At 45.6% G+C, this 17,871-nt stretch overlaps 2 protein-coding genes and 1 pseudogene across 3 annotated transcripts; all 3 read right to left on the bottom strand.

The window, feature by feature from the left end:
* Positions 1 to 205: 205 nt before the first annotated feature.
* Positions 206 to 2,336, bottom strand: SLC39A2 (solute carrier family 39 member 2). 2 transcript variants are annotated; one of them, XM_016199662.2, is made up of 4 exons: positions 2,222 to 2,336; positions 1,903 to 2,033; positions 1,635 to 1,689; positions 206 to 1,200 (listed from the first exon to the last, which is right to left on the bottom strand). In XM_016199662.2, exons 1-4 carry the CDS (start codon positions 2,334 to 2,336, stop codon positions 572 to 574), a joined length of 930 nt encoding a protein of 309 aa, XP_016055148.2. In that variant the 3' UTR covers positions 206 to 571. The 2 variants fall into 2 exon arrangements, with proteins under 2 accessions (XP_016055148.2, XP_016055147.2); XM_016199661.2 differs by having other exon boundaries at positions 206 to 1,204; positions 1,639 to 1,689.
* Positions 2,337 to 3,535: 1,199 nt separating this feature from the next.
* Positions 3,536 to 9,712, bottom strand: METTL17 (methyltransferase like 17). Its single transcript, XM_087822587.1, has 14 exons — positions 9,621 to 9,712; positions 9,321 to 9,474; positions 9,105 to 9,239; positions 7,957 to 8,038; positions 7,619 to 7,700; positions 7,227 to 7,300; positions 6,665 to 6,759; positions 5,970 to 6,040; positions 5,676 to 5,783; positions 5,337 to 5,405; positions 4,618 to 4,668; positions 4,264 to 4,356; positions 3,861 to 4,045; positions 3,536 to 3,785 (listed from the first exon to the last, which is right to left on the bottom strand). The coding sequence occupies exons 1-14, from the start codon at positions 9,699 to 9,701 to the stop codon at positions 3,680 to 3,682; spliced, it is 1,386 nt and encodes a 461-aa protein (XP_087678713.1). The 5' UTR covers positions 9,702 to 9,712; the 3' UTR covers positions 3,536 to 3,679.
* A 6,494-nt stretch (positions 9,713 to 16,206) lies between these two features.
* LOC107527005 (small ribosomal subunit protein RACK1 pseudogene) lies at positions 16,207 to 17,160 on the bottom strand (annotated as a pseudogene).
* Positions 17,161 to 17,871: the final 711 nt, after the last annotated feature.

Below are 17,871 nucleotides of genomic sequence, written 5' to 3'. Positions count from 1 at the left end.
ACAGTTTCTGTTTTTAAACCTCTTCTCTAAATGCTGGGAACTCTGGTTCAGCATCCCAGCACCTGTGGGTAAGGTGGGAGCAGGTGGTTGGAATTTCAGCAATGCTCCCATGTCTGGGGGGCATGGCTGCCAGTGACAAAATGGCTGGGGGCTCTGATTCCAGAAGAAAAGACTGCATCCAACACTCACCCTTCCCATTCCCCACCCCACTAGGCAGCTCTTAGGTAACCGGGAGAAATGAAGTATAGCATGCTTGAAGAGGGAGGGGAAATGGGCATTTTATTACACACAGCAGCAAAAATGGAACAAGCGTCAAATCTGGAGTGACGGTCTTTCCAGCAATTCTCCACTGTATAGGCACTCAGCCTAAAATAAACACCCCTTTCTCAGTCCTGGGTGAGCAACGGGATCTCATGTAGGAAAAGGTGGGATCCAGTGCTGGGGGATGATGCCTAGTGAATGCCACTTAGTCTCAGTGGAGAAATGTCTGAGGGCCAAAGCCATTTGGGAGGTGTCTCCTGGGGGGAGGGACATCATTCTAGATGGGTCCATCAGAAAAGTCAGGAATCTCTCAGGCCCACAAGGCAATTAAGGCCATGAAGGCAAAACCAGCGGCTACACAGCCCCACTTGACCAGTGGGGCCTCAGGAGCAGCTAGCTCCCTGGGCAGAATTTCTAAGAAGGTGACATACAGGAATGTGCCAGCTGCCACACCCTCTAACACAGCCTGGGCTAAGCCTTGGCCCCCTGCAGAGTGTCCTCTAGCCACAGCCAGCCCTAGGGCTACGCCCAGGGGGGACATGAGAGCAAATGACAGTATGCAGAACACAGCCCATCGTGATGCAGTGCCTGTCTGCACCAGCCGCAGTCCGACGCCAAACACTACGAGCCCCTTGTGAGCCAGGACAGCAAGACAGAGCTGCACCGTAGCTACTACTGTTGTCTGCAGCCCCACAGCCAGACCTTCAAACACCGAGTGGAAGGAGAGTGAGAGCAAGAGGATGAGGGCTCGAAAGGGCCGCTGTGAGGTTGAGGGTAGAGGTCCATGGCTGTGGAGTCCAAGGACGTGAGCGCCACCCACTTCCTCCTCCTGCACTTTTGCTCCTCCATTGGCTCCAGGACAGCACTGCAGTGCCAGCGACTCCACAAGGAAGACCAAGAGGAAGCCCAGGGAGATGACGAGCTCTCCGTAGGGATAGTCTGTCTGGGAACAGAGAGAGGGGCTGTGGGATGGGAAGGGGAGGAAGTGCAGCGGATGGAGGTGGGATGGGAGACTGGAGAGAATGGGAAGTGTGGGGCTAGAACATTAAAAAGGGTAGGCGAGTGAAGCCCGGAGGAGATATGGACATGCAACAATAATACCAGAGGGACCAAGGGCGCAGTGTCAGCAGGGCTGAAATATGGGAAGACGATGGGGAGCACGTCTAAGGGTCCAGGGAAAGAAGGAAAGAGTAAAGCGAGAGTTGTGTCTGGGGTCCCATAAACCCAAAAGGATCGGTTGGCTCTTCCCTTCCCCACAGTGTCTGAGCTGAGGAGCAGATTCCTGGTATTCCTCCTCACGTCCTCTCCTCAAAAGAGTCTGGGTATGAGGAGCCTCTGGTTCTCCTCACCCTCCAGGCGGGGGTGGGAGATACTTACAAAAGCTGGATTAGCATCACCAGAAGAATTTCCCTCACTCTCTGTCCCATTCTAGGGAGAAAAAAGCAGAAATTAGATGGGCGATGGAGCAGCTCAGCTTCCTGTGCTGTCCCTTCAGCTCCACTGCTTACCTTAAAGCCCAATCTGACCTGTTGTCATCTTCCCTGTCGTCCCACCCATGTCCTTGGCTCCAACACTTTCCCCCTTTCTCCCCTTGGTTCTGCTCATCATCTGGCCTCTCAACCCTGCAACTCAGCTGCTCACCTGCATCAGGAACTTCTGGATCTCTGATTCAATTCCCTCCAGGGCTTCAGCAGTCATGTGCATGAACCCTGCTCCCAGGAAAACACCAGCAGAAATGCAGCCCAGGAGGCTGAGGACCCGGCGGTGACGACCTAATGAAAAGCAAGAGTTGCAATCTAGTTGGCAATGGGAAGATGGACAAAGGTGACTAAAGAGCAACAGGCAGCACCCAACATCCAAGCGTGAGGATGGCAGGAGAATCAGAGGAAAGTGTGAGGGTAGGGTGATAGGGTTGAAGTCAGACGTAGGTTATGGGGGCAAAGATGCAGAAGGGCTATACCTCTGGCTGCCTCAATCTGGAACCATTTGAAGCGGATGGGAATAAGGCCACAGATCAGGGTGAGAGCCAGCAGGGCAAAGAGGCAGCCAATTTTTACTCCTAGTACTGGCTCCATCCTTGGGGTACAGGATAAGCAGAGGCCTCAGAATGACAAATGGAGTTACAAGCTTTGGAGCAGGGGTGGTGCCTTAGGTGGTCAAAGCTGGAGTCCACTCCTGAGTTTCAGGGAGCTGTCGGATCCTCTTGGTGCTGCCTCTGCTCACGGCCTTGCTTGGCTGACTGGGGCCCTGCCCCAGCGTCCCGCCCTCCCCTACAAGGAGGCCCCTCCCCTGGCTCACACCGAAACCAGAAACTCCAGACTCCCTGCCAGGCACAGCCCTGTGCTGTCTTCTCCCCTTCAGTTCCATGACTAATCCAAAGGCTATGGACTTAGTTCATGCCTGAGGCTCATCTAATCCAAAATGGCACAATCTATGGTAGCTACTTCCCAGCTATTTTATGTTGGGGACAATCTGGTTCTGGTTTACTCAGGACATTTGATCTAAGCCTTTCACATCCTCTCTACCCTAACACAAGTCTTATAGGCTGCTGTGCTGACACCTGAACCGTACCCTTTCAGAAGGGATTTGGGGCCACCTGGGGTTAAGAAAGAGGTGGGGCGGAGGAATGGTCCTGCTGCCACTTTGGGAACTAGTAGATGAGGGGACTCCCTTTCCTATAAACCCAGAAAAATGTCAAGTGGGGCATTGCGATTTCCAGTATTACAACGCTAAAACTGTTACCACTTCTGACTGTGCCTGCTTCCCGATATACATTGTGAGAGAGGGACTGAGAGTTTTAATACACAGAAAGTTGCTCTAGCTCTGAAACAGCAAGGCCTAGGGGAAAACAGAAATGAACCTAGTAAATGAAGGACCCTGCCTGGACATAAAGGGGTAGATAGAAGATTCAGTCCTGAAGGGATCAACTCTTAAGGGAAACTCATGAGGCAAACTCTGGGGGAGCTGATGAACCCTGAGATGAAAAGGAGGGAGAAAGAAACAGAGGCTAGGCAGCTGCTGGTCACCTATTCAGGTGACCCGTCTAACAACCCTGAGACCTGCTGAGCCAGTTCTGAGTGCTAGGGGCGGCTTTCCCCACTACCCCAGATTACTTCCCTGGGAAGTCCTGGTCTCTGGTAGAAGCAGTATTCTTACAGGAGAGGGTGAGCTTGGGATTTGTGTGGGAAAACAGGCATTGAAACTGAGGACTCACTTCGTTACAGGACAGGCAGTGACGACTGACCTCTAGACTTTTTAAGAATCACGAGATCCATTTAAATTCTTTGAAAACTTTTAATTATTATTAAAATTTCAAACAAATGCAGATATATAGGAACACCAGCACTCCCATCCTGGATACCAGGTAGCTTTAGCCTTGGCAGGCATGATACAAGAAAACTCTTGTTACACATCCTTATCAGCTCTCAGGGGCATCTTCAGCAGGGGATAGGGGAAGCTCAGTCGGCGTGGTCACAGGTAAAAGATCTCCCCAGGAGCTGACACGGGCACAGCGATACAAGTCCCTATGAAAAAGAGAAGTCAGTGTGGGCTTTGGCTGCCACCTCCCACTAATTTTGGTCACAGCCTCTCCTCTGTACCTGCCGTGCCGGCGGGCTGTGATCACAGCATGCTGCATATACCCATCTGGACAGCACAGGTGACAGTGCACATGGCGTGGCCGTTTAAGGACAGGCTGAGTGATCCGGGGCCAGCGATTAGCTTCCTCTGGAGACCCCCGGGCAAGGATTACCATCGAAAACTTTTCCTCCTTTGGCTTCTTGTTCTAAGGTAAGGATAGAGAGACTGTTTTGGGGAAAAAGATACAGGAAAAAATTTTTGACCCCCATTCCTGCAGCCCTTTTCATATTCTATGTCATGCACATCCAGGCTCTACAATCTCCAGGATAATCTTTGCATTTTCCAACTCCTCCCACATGATTCTTTTTCATCCTGCTTTCCCAACCTATTTCCTCCCTGCTGCAATATTCCCAGGGTACATACCCAGCTGAAGCGGATGGGATGGTAAGCCTGGGAAAAGCTACAGGCCAGGGGCTTAGGGGCTGTCAACTGGGGACAAGGAAGTTCATGGGGACACTGTAAACACACATAAAAGACATGAGGTAAGACAAAAGAACCACAGATCATAAAACTGGGAAACTAATAGTGATAGAGTCAAGAAGGGCTAGTGATAAGGGAGTACAGGATCAGGGGGTACGGAGAGCAGGGGATCCATTAAGAAGAAATCGGATAGGGACACAAAGCATTGGAGTGTGGCTTAGCTTTGCCCTCCCACTTGTCCTGGACACAGCTGAGCTCAGATCTTTGCATGCTGGAAAAGGTAGAAGTAATACTCACTGGGGCAAAGACAAAACCAGGTCGAGGGTCCAGAGGTGACTTCTCCTTTCCCTGAAATCAAAGGAAATAAAAAAATGAAGCTGGGCCTGGGGGTCTACTCTTATAAGTCAATCTCTATTCTCCATCAATTGAGGACTCCTTTAACATCCAATTCTGGTAATTATTAACTATGTTCTTTGAGTTAAGCTGGCTACTTCTCTAATACTCTCAAACAAAGAACTTTCTCTTTGCAGCAGGAGAAAGGGAGGAACTTGGCACACAGGATGGTACTTTCCTTGTCAGCAACCTCCACTCTCAAAAAAATCCCAATCCAGGACAATTAAATTCATGATTTTACACTGGATCATACAGTCCTAAAGAGATAAGGTTTTTGGCTTACCATGTCCTAGGTCAGGGGTAAGCAAACTTTTTTAAAGGTCCAGAGGGTAGGCAAAATCTGTTTCTGTCCCTACTATTCATCTCTGCCATTTGTAGTGTGAAAGCAGCCATACACAAGACACTCAAATAAGCCTGGCTAATACAAGCACAGGTGGCAGGCCGAATTTGATCCACAGGTCCTAGTTTGCCAACCACCACCCTACGTCATTAAGACTTTATATGCCTACTATCCTGAAAGTCACCCTTACCTTTGTATGACAGTCTTTTCAGTTTTTAAGGAAGTACCAGTAATTGGTGAGAGATAAGTGGGAGGTGGAGGGAGGAAGGAGAAAGAACCTTACCTTAAGGACCAAGTCCCTGGCTTCCATGAGAAGGCGGTGCCCAGCTTTTGTTCCATTCTCCACCAATATCTATTCACAAAGGGGAAAGTAAACAGAAGCCCCAAATTACATGAAAACACGTCACTAGCTCTGTAAGAGCATTCACAGGTGGAACAGCAGTCCTAAAGGAAACGGCATTATATAGAAGATGGGGATGGAGACCCTAAAAGAGGGACAAAGGAATCCATTCGGGAGAAAAAATGGTTTGAGAATGAAGACAAGCTCCAAAGTAGAGAAGGAAAAGTATGAAAACCATGAAGTTGCTTTAAAACTTGAAGGGAAAAAGGGATTTCAACTCACCAGAAAATCACTTGTCTTGCGCCACAAGGTCTGGACTACCTCAGCACGGTCAGCCTTGCTGGGCAGTTCACTAAGGGAAAAGGCTGATACCACCACATTGAACTGGACCTGAGGACCAAGACCAAAAATGTGACAGACCCACCGTCTCCCCCTCCCTAGAGCACAATAAAGTTCTATTTCCCTAAATTTCTTCTGCTGTCTTTTATCTTCTACACTCAATGCTGGGTTCATAGCGGAGACCAGTTTCCTATCTGCCAATTCCACACTTAGCATACTCTACACATTGCCACTTGCCTTGGGTGATACAGGTAGAAACTGTCTGAAAAAGACACCTGGAACATATGGCTCCCCATTTTCTGAACCACCTGTAAAGAAAAGTAGAATGTATAGCAGCGTTTTCAACCAGTGTGCTGCAAGAATGTTTAAAACATGCAACACCTGACTATTTAGTCAGGGGCACTGACCTCTTTTCACTTAGATTGTTAAATAAAAAAATGACAACAGCAAATACAACAGTAGCCGTCTGGTGTGAATGAATCAAATTATACCTATTTTTTTTTGTCAGATCGGCAAAAAATATATTTTTTGGTGTGCTGCTGAATTTTAGTAATTAGTTTATGTGTGCCATGAGCTGAAAAAGGGTGAAAATTGCTGGTGTATAGGTATATGTTGAAGTGATATCCTGAGAAGAAACATGGCCCTGAGAATAAAGAAAAATGCTAGGTGACAGTGAGATGCATAGCGTAAGCATATGAAAATGGACAGGGAGAATATTGGGTAACCTGTCCTGTTAATCTTACCCAACCCACCCACAGTCCAGCAAAGGCCTTCATCACCTTCTGCTTGATCATAACATTGGAAGGAGACCAGACTCATCTTTAACTTTTAGCTCTCTCCCTTACTCCAGAATAAAACACTCTTTCTAATATTCCTTTGCTTTCTTAACTCCTTCAACTTTGGAAAAGCTCTTCCTTATATCTTGTCCTCACCTTTCAGTAGCTTTTCTGCTAAATCCAACATGGCAGCTGAACTGTCCACACACATATATTCACGTAGGCTCTGGCCCCAAATACTATGAGCAGCCCTAAGATGACAAAATACAAATCACCAATTCTCATGACAAAGAATCATTCCTATGAGAGACCCCTCTATCCTGAACCCCACCCCTGGGGAAACAGAATATTATGTTAAAATGTTGGAAAAACTAACGTTGTTTTCTTAGTTGAAACTCCTTAAACACACACACACACACACGCACAAAAACCACAGATTTAAACAAACTACTTGTAGGCAAAAAAATTTTGATGATATGTAAAACTTATGCCCTACACTAAATTCCTTTCCTTTTTTATCTGTCTAAACATGTGTCTTTTTTCACTTGATATTTAAGTTCTGGCCCTAATCCATATGCCTTCACATGCCTTGCCTATTCTGAGGGAGGAAACATTCTAATTCTCAACTTTCCTATTCTTCCTCTGGTTCCCTAGTCTCTTGATATTGGAGTGGTATGAGCATGGCTCTGTAGAACTAGAATGGACACAGAACACTCACCAGGTGACAGAACCAGTACCTGATCCAAAGTCCATCAGGGTTTGTGGCTGGAACTCTGGAAGTTGAGTCTGGATCTGAAGAAATATGAAAGACTCCACAGTAGGGTAAGTAGAGACTTCTTAAGGGCCTTGGTAAATATGCATTAGGAGACCAAGACAGGGTATGAGATGAGACTGTATTTTGAGGTTCAATATAAATGCTTTATAGAACAGGAAGCTCCTAAAACAGTGAATCTAAACTTTTCCTGGGTCACAATATTCTTTCAGAGGATAAAGAAAGCCTCTTAAAAAAATCTGCATGAAATGTCCCAAGAATCCTATCCCAGAAGACTACTTTATGAATAAGGGAACTGATGGTAAAAGGGTTCAGGTTGGAAGTTGTGGGATTTTCACCTCATGAAATGCCCTGGAGACTGCTGCAAAGCCACCATCCAGTCTTGCTGCCATATACACCAGGCTCAGTCCCTCATTGTAGCTGCCAGAAAAATTAGAAAGTCATTTCCACTGGGAAATAACCTCTATCCCACAGCTACCTCTAGAGTTTTAGAAAATGAAATCTTTGAAAAGGGCTCTTCCAGGTTAGCAATTTCACTTTGCAACACAGAAGAGTCCTGGGGAGCCTTACAAACCAGGCTGCTTTTTGAAACACAAAACTGTTTAACTATCCTTATCCAACTCGTCTTCAAAAGTTAAACTTTTCTTTCTTCTGCAGCCCCTTTAGACCCCCTTACCTCAGTTTTTGCCAATGGTAGGTAGTTTTACGCAGGGCATGCAGCACGGCTCCACGAAGTTTCTCCTCTGCCTGATATGAGTCTGGGGTGAGAACAAGGACCGGGAGTGAGGACCTAGGAAGAACAGGGCTCATATCCAGTATCTGAATATACTGCCTGCCCATTCCTCCCCAACTCCCACCTGGGAAAAGCCTTAAAGTGTAAGAGAAGCCAAACCTGGAGAAAAATTTCAGGTAAGAATAACAACGATCACCACCACTAGCACCAGAGTGTACCAGAAAGTATTTTGTCTTCAACTGCAGTTTATTTAACTCAACCCGTCCCATCCCACAGGTTTTGTTCTATATTGAAGGGAAGTGTGGTAAAGACTTAAAGGAGTCCCCGCCAGGTGGCTTAGTTGGTTGGAGCATCGTTTAGTACACCAAAAAGGTTGTAGGTTTGATTCCTGGTCAGGGCACATACCTAGGTTGTGGGTTTGATCCCTGGTCTGGGAGCATATGGGAAACAACCAATTGATGTTTCCCTCTCTTTTAAATCAATACATATCCTTGGGTGAGGATTAAAAAAAATTGATAGGATAATGCAGTATTTTGTGGATTTCCTCACTTCCCCAAACTTAAGATTGTGATGTCTCCAAAGTTCCTACAGGGAGGAATGGGGCTTGGAAACCATAAATCTCATGACTGTGTTCAGTTCAGTACTAGGTTATCTACTGAATGCTCATCATGAGCCAGGTACTGTGGGAAGTACAGGAAATACAAACGAATAAAAGGCAGGTCTGTAACATGAAGGAGTTCACAATCATGAAAATAACTTGACGATTTACACTTATTCTTCTATCCCTGAAGGTTTCAGCATTGAACAGGGAGCCATACAGGACTTTATTTCAATTGAATAAAAACTTAGATGGTCCTAGTCCAGTGGATTTGGAGGAAAAAAATCAAAGCACTCGAAGGCTTTCACCAAAGCCCCAAAAGCAATCTCTGAAATAATCTATCTTCTCTTAGTAAGGCATCATTGTGATAACTGCTCTGTCCAGAAAGTCAAATAAGAAACTGCAATACCTATTTGAGAGACTAAAATTATTTCTTGTCCTTCATTTCTCACTGATATTTCGATGTGACCTACTGTTTATTCTTAAACCCTACCTGGGTTTTCAAGGAATTTTTCCTCAAGATGTACAGCCCGTCTTTGCAACTCCTCTGGCTCTACGGGTAAATGTCGGCTCCAGAGATAATTGGTCAACGCTTGCACCTGCTTCTCCACATTGGGCACGGAACACTCTACAGGCCCAAGATGAAAAGCGGCATCAGTTGTGCGCAGTACAGTCTCCGCTGCTGCAGCTTCCCTTTCCCGTTACTCACCGAGCAGCATTAACTGCGCGGTGTTAGTCAGTGCTTGAGGCAGCCGCACACACGGCAGCTGCAGGATGCCGGGGTGCCGGCGATGGGGCCTCTTCCCCAGAAAATCGGATTTGTTATCCACCTGGGACACGCCGGGCACAAGGGCGGCGAGAGCCTGCAGGCCGGGAAAGAAAAGCTGCTGGCGGGGCAGAGGAAAGCTGCGGGCGCTGGCTCAGGGAGGGGCCGCCGAGGGCGCTCCTGCTCGGGGCACAGCTGTTCCGAGACCCAGTCTCCCCGACAGCAGGGACAGCAGGCACTCACCCGGGACTGGGGTGCTGCTCCTACGCCGCGGCGCCATCTGCCTAACGTCAACAGATACCTCGGGCCCCTCGAAGTCGCCATGGCTGGGGGGAAGAACCGGAAACGGAAATCTAGGTGCTGTGACCCCCGGTCTCGCCGCGGAGAACTTCCTAGGCGGAACGTAAGCACGGGCAGTATCAACCAATGAGAAGAGTGAGTGCTCGCTAATAGCCAATAAAAAAACCGGTATGTAAATCCCCTTGGAGGGTTAGCGCACGTGGGCGGGACCGGGACCTTGCTTTGTAGGTAACCCGCCTGAAGCGTGGCCGTGTGGGTTGGGACTGGTGTCTGGGTCCAGAAACCCAGGGCGGCGGGCCCTCTCCTGGGGCCTGTGGGAGCGCATGGTAGACGGGCAGACTGTTTTCTACGCGTGTTAACTGCCTGCGTTCCCTTGATCTTTTCTCTGGCGAACTCTTAAGTCTTTACCCCCCAACCCCCCCCCCATCCGCGGGAGAATGCAGCAACGGAAAGATGAGATAGAAGCCAGATTTAGGCAACTAAAGAGAACAGCAATGAATTGTTAAAAATTTAATGGTTTTTACATGTTAGTTTGTCTTCATTTTAAACCAGCCCCCTTAGGTAGATAGCTAACACACAGATCATTATGTGCCAGATACTGTGGCAAGCACTTTTACATAATATTACCTCATTTATTTATTTATTTATTTTTGTTGTTGTTTTTAAATATATCTTTATTGATTTCGGAGTGAGGAAAGGAGAGGGAGAGAGAGAGAGAGAAACATCAATGATGAGAGAGTCATTGATCGGCTGCCTCCTGCACGCCCCCGACTGGGGATCCAGCCCGCAGCCCGGGCATGTGCCCTGCCTGGGAATGGAACCCCGATCGCCTGGGTCCTAGGTTGATGCTCATCCGCTGAGCCATGCCCGGCCGGGCAATGAGTTTCTCATCATTGATGTTTCTCTACCTCTCTCTTCCTCTCCTTTCCTCTCTCTGCAATCAATAACGATATATATTTTTTAAAATTTTAAAAATAAATAAATAAAAATAATTAACTCCCTAAAGTTACGAAAATGGGTGTATTAAAGCTGAATTTCATTATCTGATGAATTGTCAGTAAATGTTATTAAGTGATCCAGATGTGATCTAATCACTGATAACTTTATTTTGGGACATGTTTCTTCTTCCTCATTATCTTCACTCTCCTCCTCTTTTTTTAAGGTCATAAACTCAGCTGCTCTTTCACTTTCAGTCATGTGCTACCCAGGGTCATCTTCATCTTCTAACTGCTGTAAAGCATCTTCCTCAGCTGCTACTTCTCCACCCACATTCTCTATTGTCCTACGGTAATCGGTAGCCTCTAGCTGCTCTAAGTCCAAGTCCGCATCTTTGTCATCAAGCAAATTCTTCCAGTCATTTCCCAATGTTTGCATTTTCACTTCTTTCCCTGCTGCAGCAAAATTAAAAATTGCTGATTTTTAACCTGAAACTCTTCATGGGCTGTGTGGCACACTGTCCTGGTGTATCTGCTTCATTTTTTTCAGCCTGCAATACAACCACTACTTTCTCTCAAAACCTTTTGCGGTACATTCGTTTGGTTGCCAGAATTCTCCCCTGGCCCATGGGCTGGGTAAGTGATGTATTTTTTGGCAAAAATATACATTTAAATTTGCCATCTTCTTATCATAAAATATTTTCTGGTGGATGAGCAGGAGTGTTGTCTAAAAGCAATGAATATTTCCCATCTTCCAGTGGTATTCCAAGCTCTTTGCTTTGACATTTCCCAACTGCAAAAAACCAATCTTGGAAAATGTCTGAGTTGAACCACACCTTTTTCGAGTTATAATACAAAATGGGCAGATGATTCATTATATTTTAAAAAACTCTAGGTTTCTGAGATTTGTCAACAATTACAGGTGTCAATTCATTTGATCCATTGGTGTTGATACAAAGCAGCCCTGAGATCCTGTCCTTGCTGATTTTTCTTCCAGATGTCAATTTTTCATATTTGGAGGCTTGTGACTTTTCAGGCACAGAACGCCAGAACAAACCAGTTTCATCAGCACTGTAAATCTGAGACTGTAATAGCATTTCCTTATTTACATGTTCTATTAATTTTTGTCTAAATGTTTCCATATCTTCTGTTGGAGCACTTGAAGCTCTGCTGTAAATTTGTTTGTTCATAATTCTGTGCCTTTTGTGAAAGTTCCAAAAGCTCCAAAGCCATCCATCACTTGCTTTGAATGGTGAAGTCATATGATTTGCTAATTTAATTGCTGCAGATTTCAATTCCACCGCCTGAAATGGAACCCCACAAGACTGTTGCTGTGCCACTTCAACAATGCTTCTTCAACTGAAGTTTCATGTGCCAATTTCATATGTTTTCTGGGATTGGTGTTTGCACCTGCATCATATATTAATGCAAAATTTTTAATTTTGTCTTTGTTTTTTTTTAATCCTCACTGGAGGATATTTTTTTCATTGATTTTTAGAGAGATTGGAAGATGGGGAGGAGGGGGAGAGAGAGAGAGAGAAACATCGATGTGAGAGAGACACATGGATTGGTTGCCTCCCACATGGCAGGGGTTGCCTCCCACATGGCCGGGGGCCAGGGATCAAACCTCCACTGAGGTCCCTGCCCTTGACTGGAAATCGAAAACTTTGATCTGAGGGCTGACACTCTAACCACTGGGAGAAAACAACAAGGGCCTTTGTTCTTTTTTTAATGTCCAATACAGTTTGCTTTTTCATGCCATATTGCCCACACATACAAGACAGACACTCCCTACTCCAACTTTTTTATGACTTCTAATTTTTGATTAAGGGTTAAGTTGACTGTCTTCCATTTGTCTATATTTTAAGGTTAGGGTTACAATGCTGTGTTTTACCGTACATACATAGTTTTAAATTTATACTGAATAGGTCTAGTAATGTGTGCATTCACCAGTCATAGAAAGTAAACAAATGCACATGGCTGGGGTGTGGCTTAGCTGATGTGGTAGCATAGGACGGCACTCGTTAAAATTGCTGCAGAAAGTCACGCCATGGGACAACAGAATCAACTACCGAGTGTGATTCGGTGTGAGCATATGCTAATTGCTCCCCAAACATTGTTTATCAGTAGTGACTCTTGGATTTAAATATGTAGACTATAGTTGTAGATATGTAATATTTATTTATGTAGCCCAAATTACTACAGTGTTTTTCCCAACATATGGCCTATTTGCTAAAATTTGTTAAAAATAACAGTGAATTAATAACAACAAAAAAAAGCCGCCTGTTAATTTAATTATAAGAAAATCTTGACTGAAAGCATTTTAAAATTAACAGGGTGTTAATTTTCATGTATGACATATGGACCGGAAATTTCGTCCATTAAACCTGAAGTCTGTTAAATCTAGGTCCACAAAATCTAGGGTTTGCTGTAATTGCAAGAATCCAAGTATGATAATTATGTTGTAAAATAAAACTATATCATTCGGGGACATAAGTGTCTGGTTTTTATTTACATTATTAAGCTTTGACTCTAATAAAAGAGGCCTCTCTTAATGACCTGGAAGCAAGCGCTGGCTTAGAGCAGAGCTTCACAGATAGGAGAAAAAGGAGGTGATGAGTGTTCCCTTCTGATGGGGCCAGCAACATCTCTGTACTGGGGGACCCCGCTTACTGAGTCAGCTAGGCTGTCGTCTCTGAAATCTGGCAGGAAGTGAAAATAATGACTATTTTTATAAAATAGGTAAAGACGACTTGAACAGTATGTCCATTTTGTTTTATGCTTGCTTTGAGAAAAGTTTTAGAATAATAAAATTTTAAGTAGGGGAAATCAAGCAAGCACATCATAAGTCTGGGGTGGTTCTTGCTCCATCCTGCACTTTCAGTTTTTCATCTGTAAAATACCAATAGCCATTTAGGCTGGCCCAGATATCCTTCAGTGGGTTGATAAAGAAGGGTCTTTGGTTAGAGGAGCATGCATCTTTGTTTCATCAACAGTGATATATGTTGTTAACATTCCGAATTGAAACAAAGAACAAGAATTTTTTTGCCGGCCGGCCGGGTTGAGCATTGACCTAGGATCCAGGCGATCAGGGTTTGATTCCCGGTCAGGGCACATGCCCAGGTTGTGGGCTGCAGCCGATCAATAACTCTCTCATCATTGATGTTTCTATCTCTCTCTCTCCCTCTCTTTTCCTCTCTCTGAAATCAATAAAGATATATTTAAAAAAAAAAAAAAGAATTTTTTTTCATTGGCCCACTGGAGTTAAACACAGGCTGCTCTTGGCTGGAGGCAACCAGCCTGAGGGCTTGACCACCTTGGGCCCTGACCATCCTTGGAGGGCAGAGGGCATCAGAAACAATAAATAAGAATTTTAATGAGAACAAGTCCCCGTCCTGGTAATCACATGCACTTGAAACAGCTCATCAGAAAAGGCCACCACCGCTGAGGACAAAATTTCAACCGCAGTAATCAGCTCTTCTCTGTTACAGGGGAATACCTGAAATACTTAGCAATAAGAGAAAGGCTAAGTAGGTGATGGTGCATCTCTAGGATGGAGAACTATGCTGCCACTATATTACATTCTGGGAGAAAGCTTATGAGTGGGAAAACATTCCCTTTATATTGTCAAGCAGTATAACCAGAAAAAGTACTAGTAGGAAATTTGTAAATATGAGGAGACTTTATCTTTGGTCATTGAGATTACAACTATCTTTGTGTGTGTGTGTGTTTTCTGATTTTCTAACATTTTCATATCAAATATGTGTTACTTCTCTAATAAGGAAAAATGAAAATGTCATTTAATATATTGACTCTTTAAATTAGAATTTCTGAGGTCCTTTTGAGACCCACAAGACCCTTCTCTTTGGTACAGCAGTGACCGCACACTTGCCTAGAGTTTTGGATTCTTCCTCCAGGTAGGTGATACTGACAGAGGAATGTTTGGAACACTAATGTTGGCTCAGAGAATTATTGAACGATCTATATGGGGTCAACCCACTTCTTTTCCCCAAGAACCCATCAGGAAAAATGATCCAACCTCTGTATAACTGAAATTTTCTCTTCGTGTCTTTCAGAAGGCTGATTGGTAATGCATAGCGTCCAGGGAAACTCTACTTTTGCTACAATAATATTTTCCCCCAAGATGAATCATCATTGACTTCTCCTACATATCCTGTTATTCCTTCTCACGAAGGGAAGGCTTGGTGTCGAAAAGAAAATATGAGCTTAGTATGAGGACAGATAGAGTATCAGTAAAAGCCCTGATTTTAAGCTGTGGCAAAACATGAGGAAAAGGCAAAGAACTCCAACCAACATTAACCTTGACTGGGAATAGCTGCTGTTCTCAGCTCATTCACCTGCACAGGTAACACTTATGTTAGCAGGGTAATCTTCAGAAGAGGGAGAAAATCTCACTTCTGTGTAAAATGTGAGTGCGTGTGTATGTACCTGCCATGGGGCTGGTGTGTGAAATGGGTGGCGACCATGTGTGTGTCTCCTATAGATGTCCCTGCATAAGAAGCCCAAGAGTTAGGTAGAGGGAGAGACGCTCTCTGCTGGGAGCAGGGGAGAGGGGTTTGCTGTCCTTGACTGACCTCTCTGCTTTGTTGGTCCCAGACATTCCAGGTGAGCCCATAGAGATGCACTGGCCCCCATGGTTGGCATAATTCTTCCTAACTTTCTCCAGTTCCCAGTTCCATTCCTAAGTCACCCCTGGCTTCCAGTCACCATGCCCCAGCGAACTCAGCTCCCCTCCTGTCCTGTGGCTCCCATGCCTGCTCTCACTCCATCCTTCCTTGTTCACTCTCATGTGAAAATCACATTCACCTTCTGCTTGCTTATAGCCCTCTGCAGCTCCTTGCTGGGGATTCAGATCTTTTGAAAATAAGCAAGACTGTTCCTCTTCCTGGTCCTGATGATGTTCCCCTTATGGAGCCATTCTCTAGCTTTATTCCAGCTCTTGATATAGAGCTGTTTGAGCTAACGATGGCTCCTGTCCTGGTTGGTAAGGATCCTTGGGAAAGGACTGTGGGAAGGAAAGGAAGCAGCGATGGCTGGAAGGAGAGGCGGCTAAAGGGGAACCTAAGTGCTCCTGGGCTGGGAGGAGCAAAAATGCATGATTCACTCTGCTTGAGTTCTCCTGACCTCTACTCACTTACCTGAAATGCTGATTTCATCAATGACCCAGAAACATGGAGAGCGCTGGAGCCTAATGTATTTCTCCTCAAATCTCCATTCTATAGTCATACAAATCCTCTGTACCAGAAATAGCTCTCTAATGTCCATATAATCATGTCCCTTCCAATTCATCCTTCTGAAGTTCTGGCAAGATCACTTAAGTTGAAAGCAGCAGAGAACTGATGGTAGGCTGGATGTTTTCTGTTTGAAAGGAAGACAGTCAGATTGTCTTTCTAAAGGCATAGCTGAAATTTTATTTTTTGCATTAATTTCAGCAAAACCTCCGTGTTGTTACAGTCTGTATTTTCACATAATTTATATTTTTTCTGATAGCAATGAATATCAAATTAGCCAATCTTTCTCCCCCCCCCCCCCAGAAAACCAGTTTTTTATTTCTAAAGCTTTGTCATATATTTCTAGTGGGTCCCGATGGTCACCTGCCACACTCCCACAGATTGTCTGTGTAGCTGACAAAGAGAGTCTGGCCATCAGCAGACCAGGCCAGAGAGGTGTACTGGGGTGGCTCTGCCTTGCTGCTGGTACTGATAACTTCTTGCTTCAATTCATCTACAACGATCATGCCCTCCCAAGTCTCAGATCTTGATGCTGGGGCCAGTGGCAGCACGGAGCCAGTAGCGATTGGGGCTGAAGCACAGGGCATTGATGATGTCCCCGCCGTCAAGTGTATAAAGGTGCTTGCCTTCGTTGAGGTCCCACAGCATGGCCTGGCCAGCCTTGCCTCCAGGAGCACAGAGGGATCCACTGGAGAGAGAGTCACAGTGTTCAGGTACCTTGTGTGGCTGATGTGATTGGTCTTCAGCCTGCAGTTTGCCAGGTTCCATACCTTGACCAGCTTGTCCCAGCCACAGGACACGATGATGGGATTTCTGCTGTTGGGTGAGAAACAGACACGAGACACCCACTCTGAGTGGCTCTCATCCTGGACAGTGCATTGGCATACACCCAGAGTATTCCATAACTTAATGGTTGTATCTCGGGAGCCAGAGACAATCTGCTGGTCGTCAGAGGGGAAGGCCACACTCAGCACATCCTTGGTATGGCCTACAAATGGGCGTGTGGTGGGGCCTGTTGTGAGATCCCAGAGGTGAAGGGCTCTAGCCCAGGAGCCGGAGAGGGGCAAACTAGCCATCGGAGGAGATGGCCAGTCACTAACAAAGTGGGAGTGACCCCGAAGAGCACGTTGTGGGATGCCGTGGTTGGTCTCATCCCTGCTCAGCTCCCCACGTGATGACAGTCTTGTCTCCAGAGACGCACAGTATCAAGCCCGGGAGCCGGGGAGCGGTAGCAGTCCGGGTCACCCAGCCATCGTGGCCCTTGAGGCTGCCACGGAGGGCCACCTGCTCCGTCATGACGGCGGCTGCTGCGGGTGTCGCTGCAGCGAGCAGGGCGGGCCTGGATGCCCCGGAGGGAGGAGCAGCAGCACCGGCACCGCGCGGCCCTCCGGGGGGAGCTGCCCCGCCGGGCCTGGGAACCCCACCTGCCGCCAGTGTTTCTTGAATTATTGTAGTTATTAGATAGGTTTTTTAGAAAATTGATTTTAATTTGCAGATATATTGCTGTTAAGGCCACAGCAACTGGTACTGTCAGTACAGTTCTTAGAGTAATACCTAGATTTAGAAATGAATTGTGAGTTTTACATATCATGTTCTAACATATCATGTAATCAGGAGCATATGTTAAATTAAAATGATCACAGTGAATACGTGTCATTTAAATTTCATCATATGAAGTGCTATAACTTACGGTGCAGTTTTACCACTTCTTAAAGCAATATCTAGATGCATGGAGTATTATAAAGAATTAGTATCAAGTTTCACACATGTTGTCCAAATTTATACAAATTTAAGAGTAAAGAAATTGTTAAATATTGCAAAATGTCCCAGCTGCCATGTACAGCTTTGGGAATACTGTGCTAATTTGTGAGGACCTTCAGAAGTGTGCATTGGAGCATGGTGGGAAGGAAGAAAGTAGATGCTTGGCACCATGATACATCATAATATAAAAACACATTGCAGTCATGCTATCTGAGAGAGGATTTGGTAAGTTAATCTTTTCTTGTA

Source organism: Miniopterus natalensis, chromosome 1 (genome assembly GCF_054644295.1).
Source record: "Miniopterus natalensis isolate mMinNat1 chromosome 1, mMinNat1.hap1, whole genome shotgun sequence".
Taxonomy (NCBI): domain Eukaryota; kingdom Metazoa; phylum Chordata; class Mammalia; order Chiroptera; family Miniopteridae; genus Miniopterus; species Miniopterus natalensis.
The sequence above is the reverse complement of the archived record's forward strand: the minus strand, read 5'-3'. Positions and strand labels throughout refer to the sequence as shown.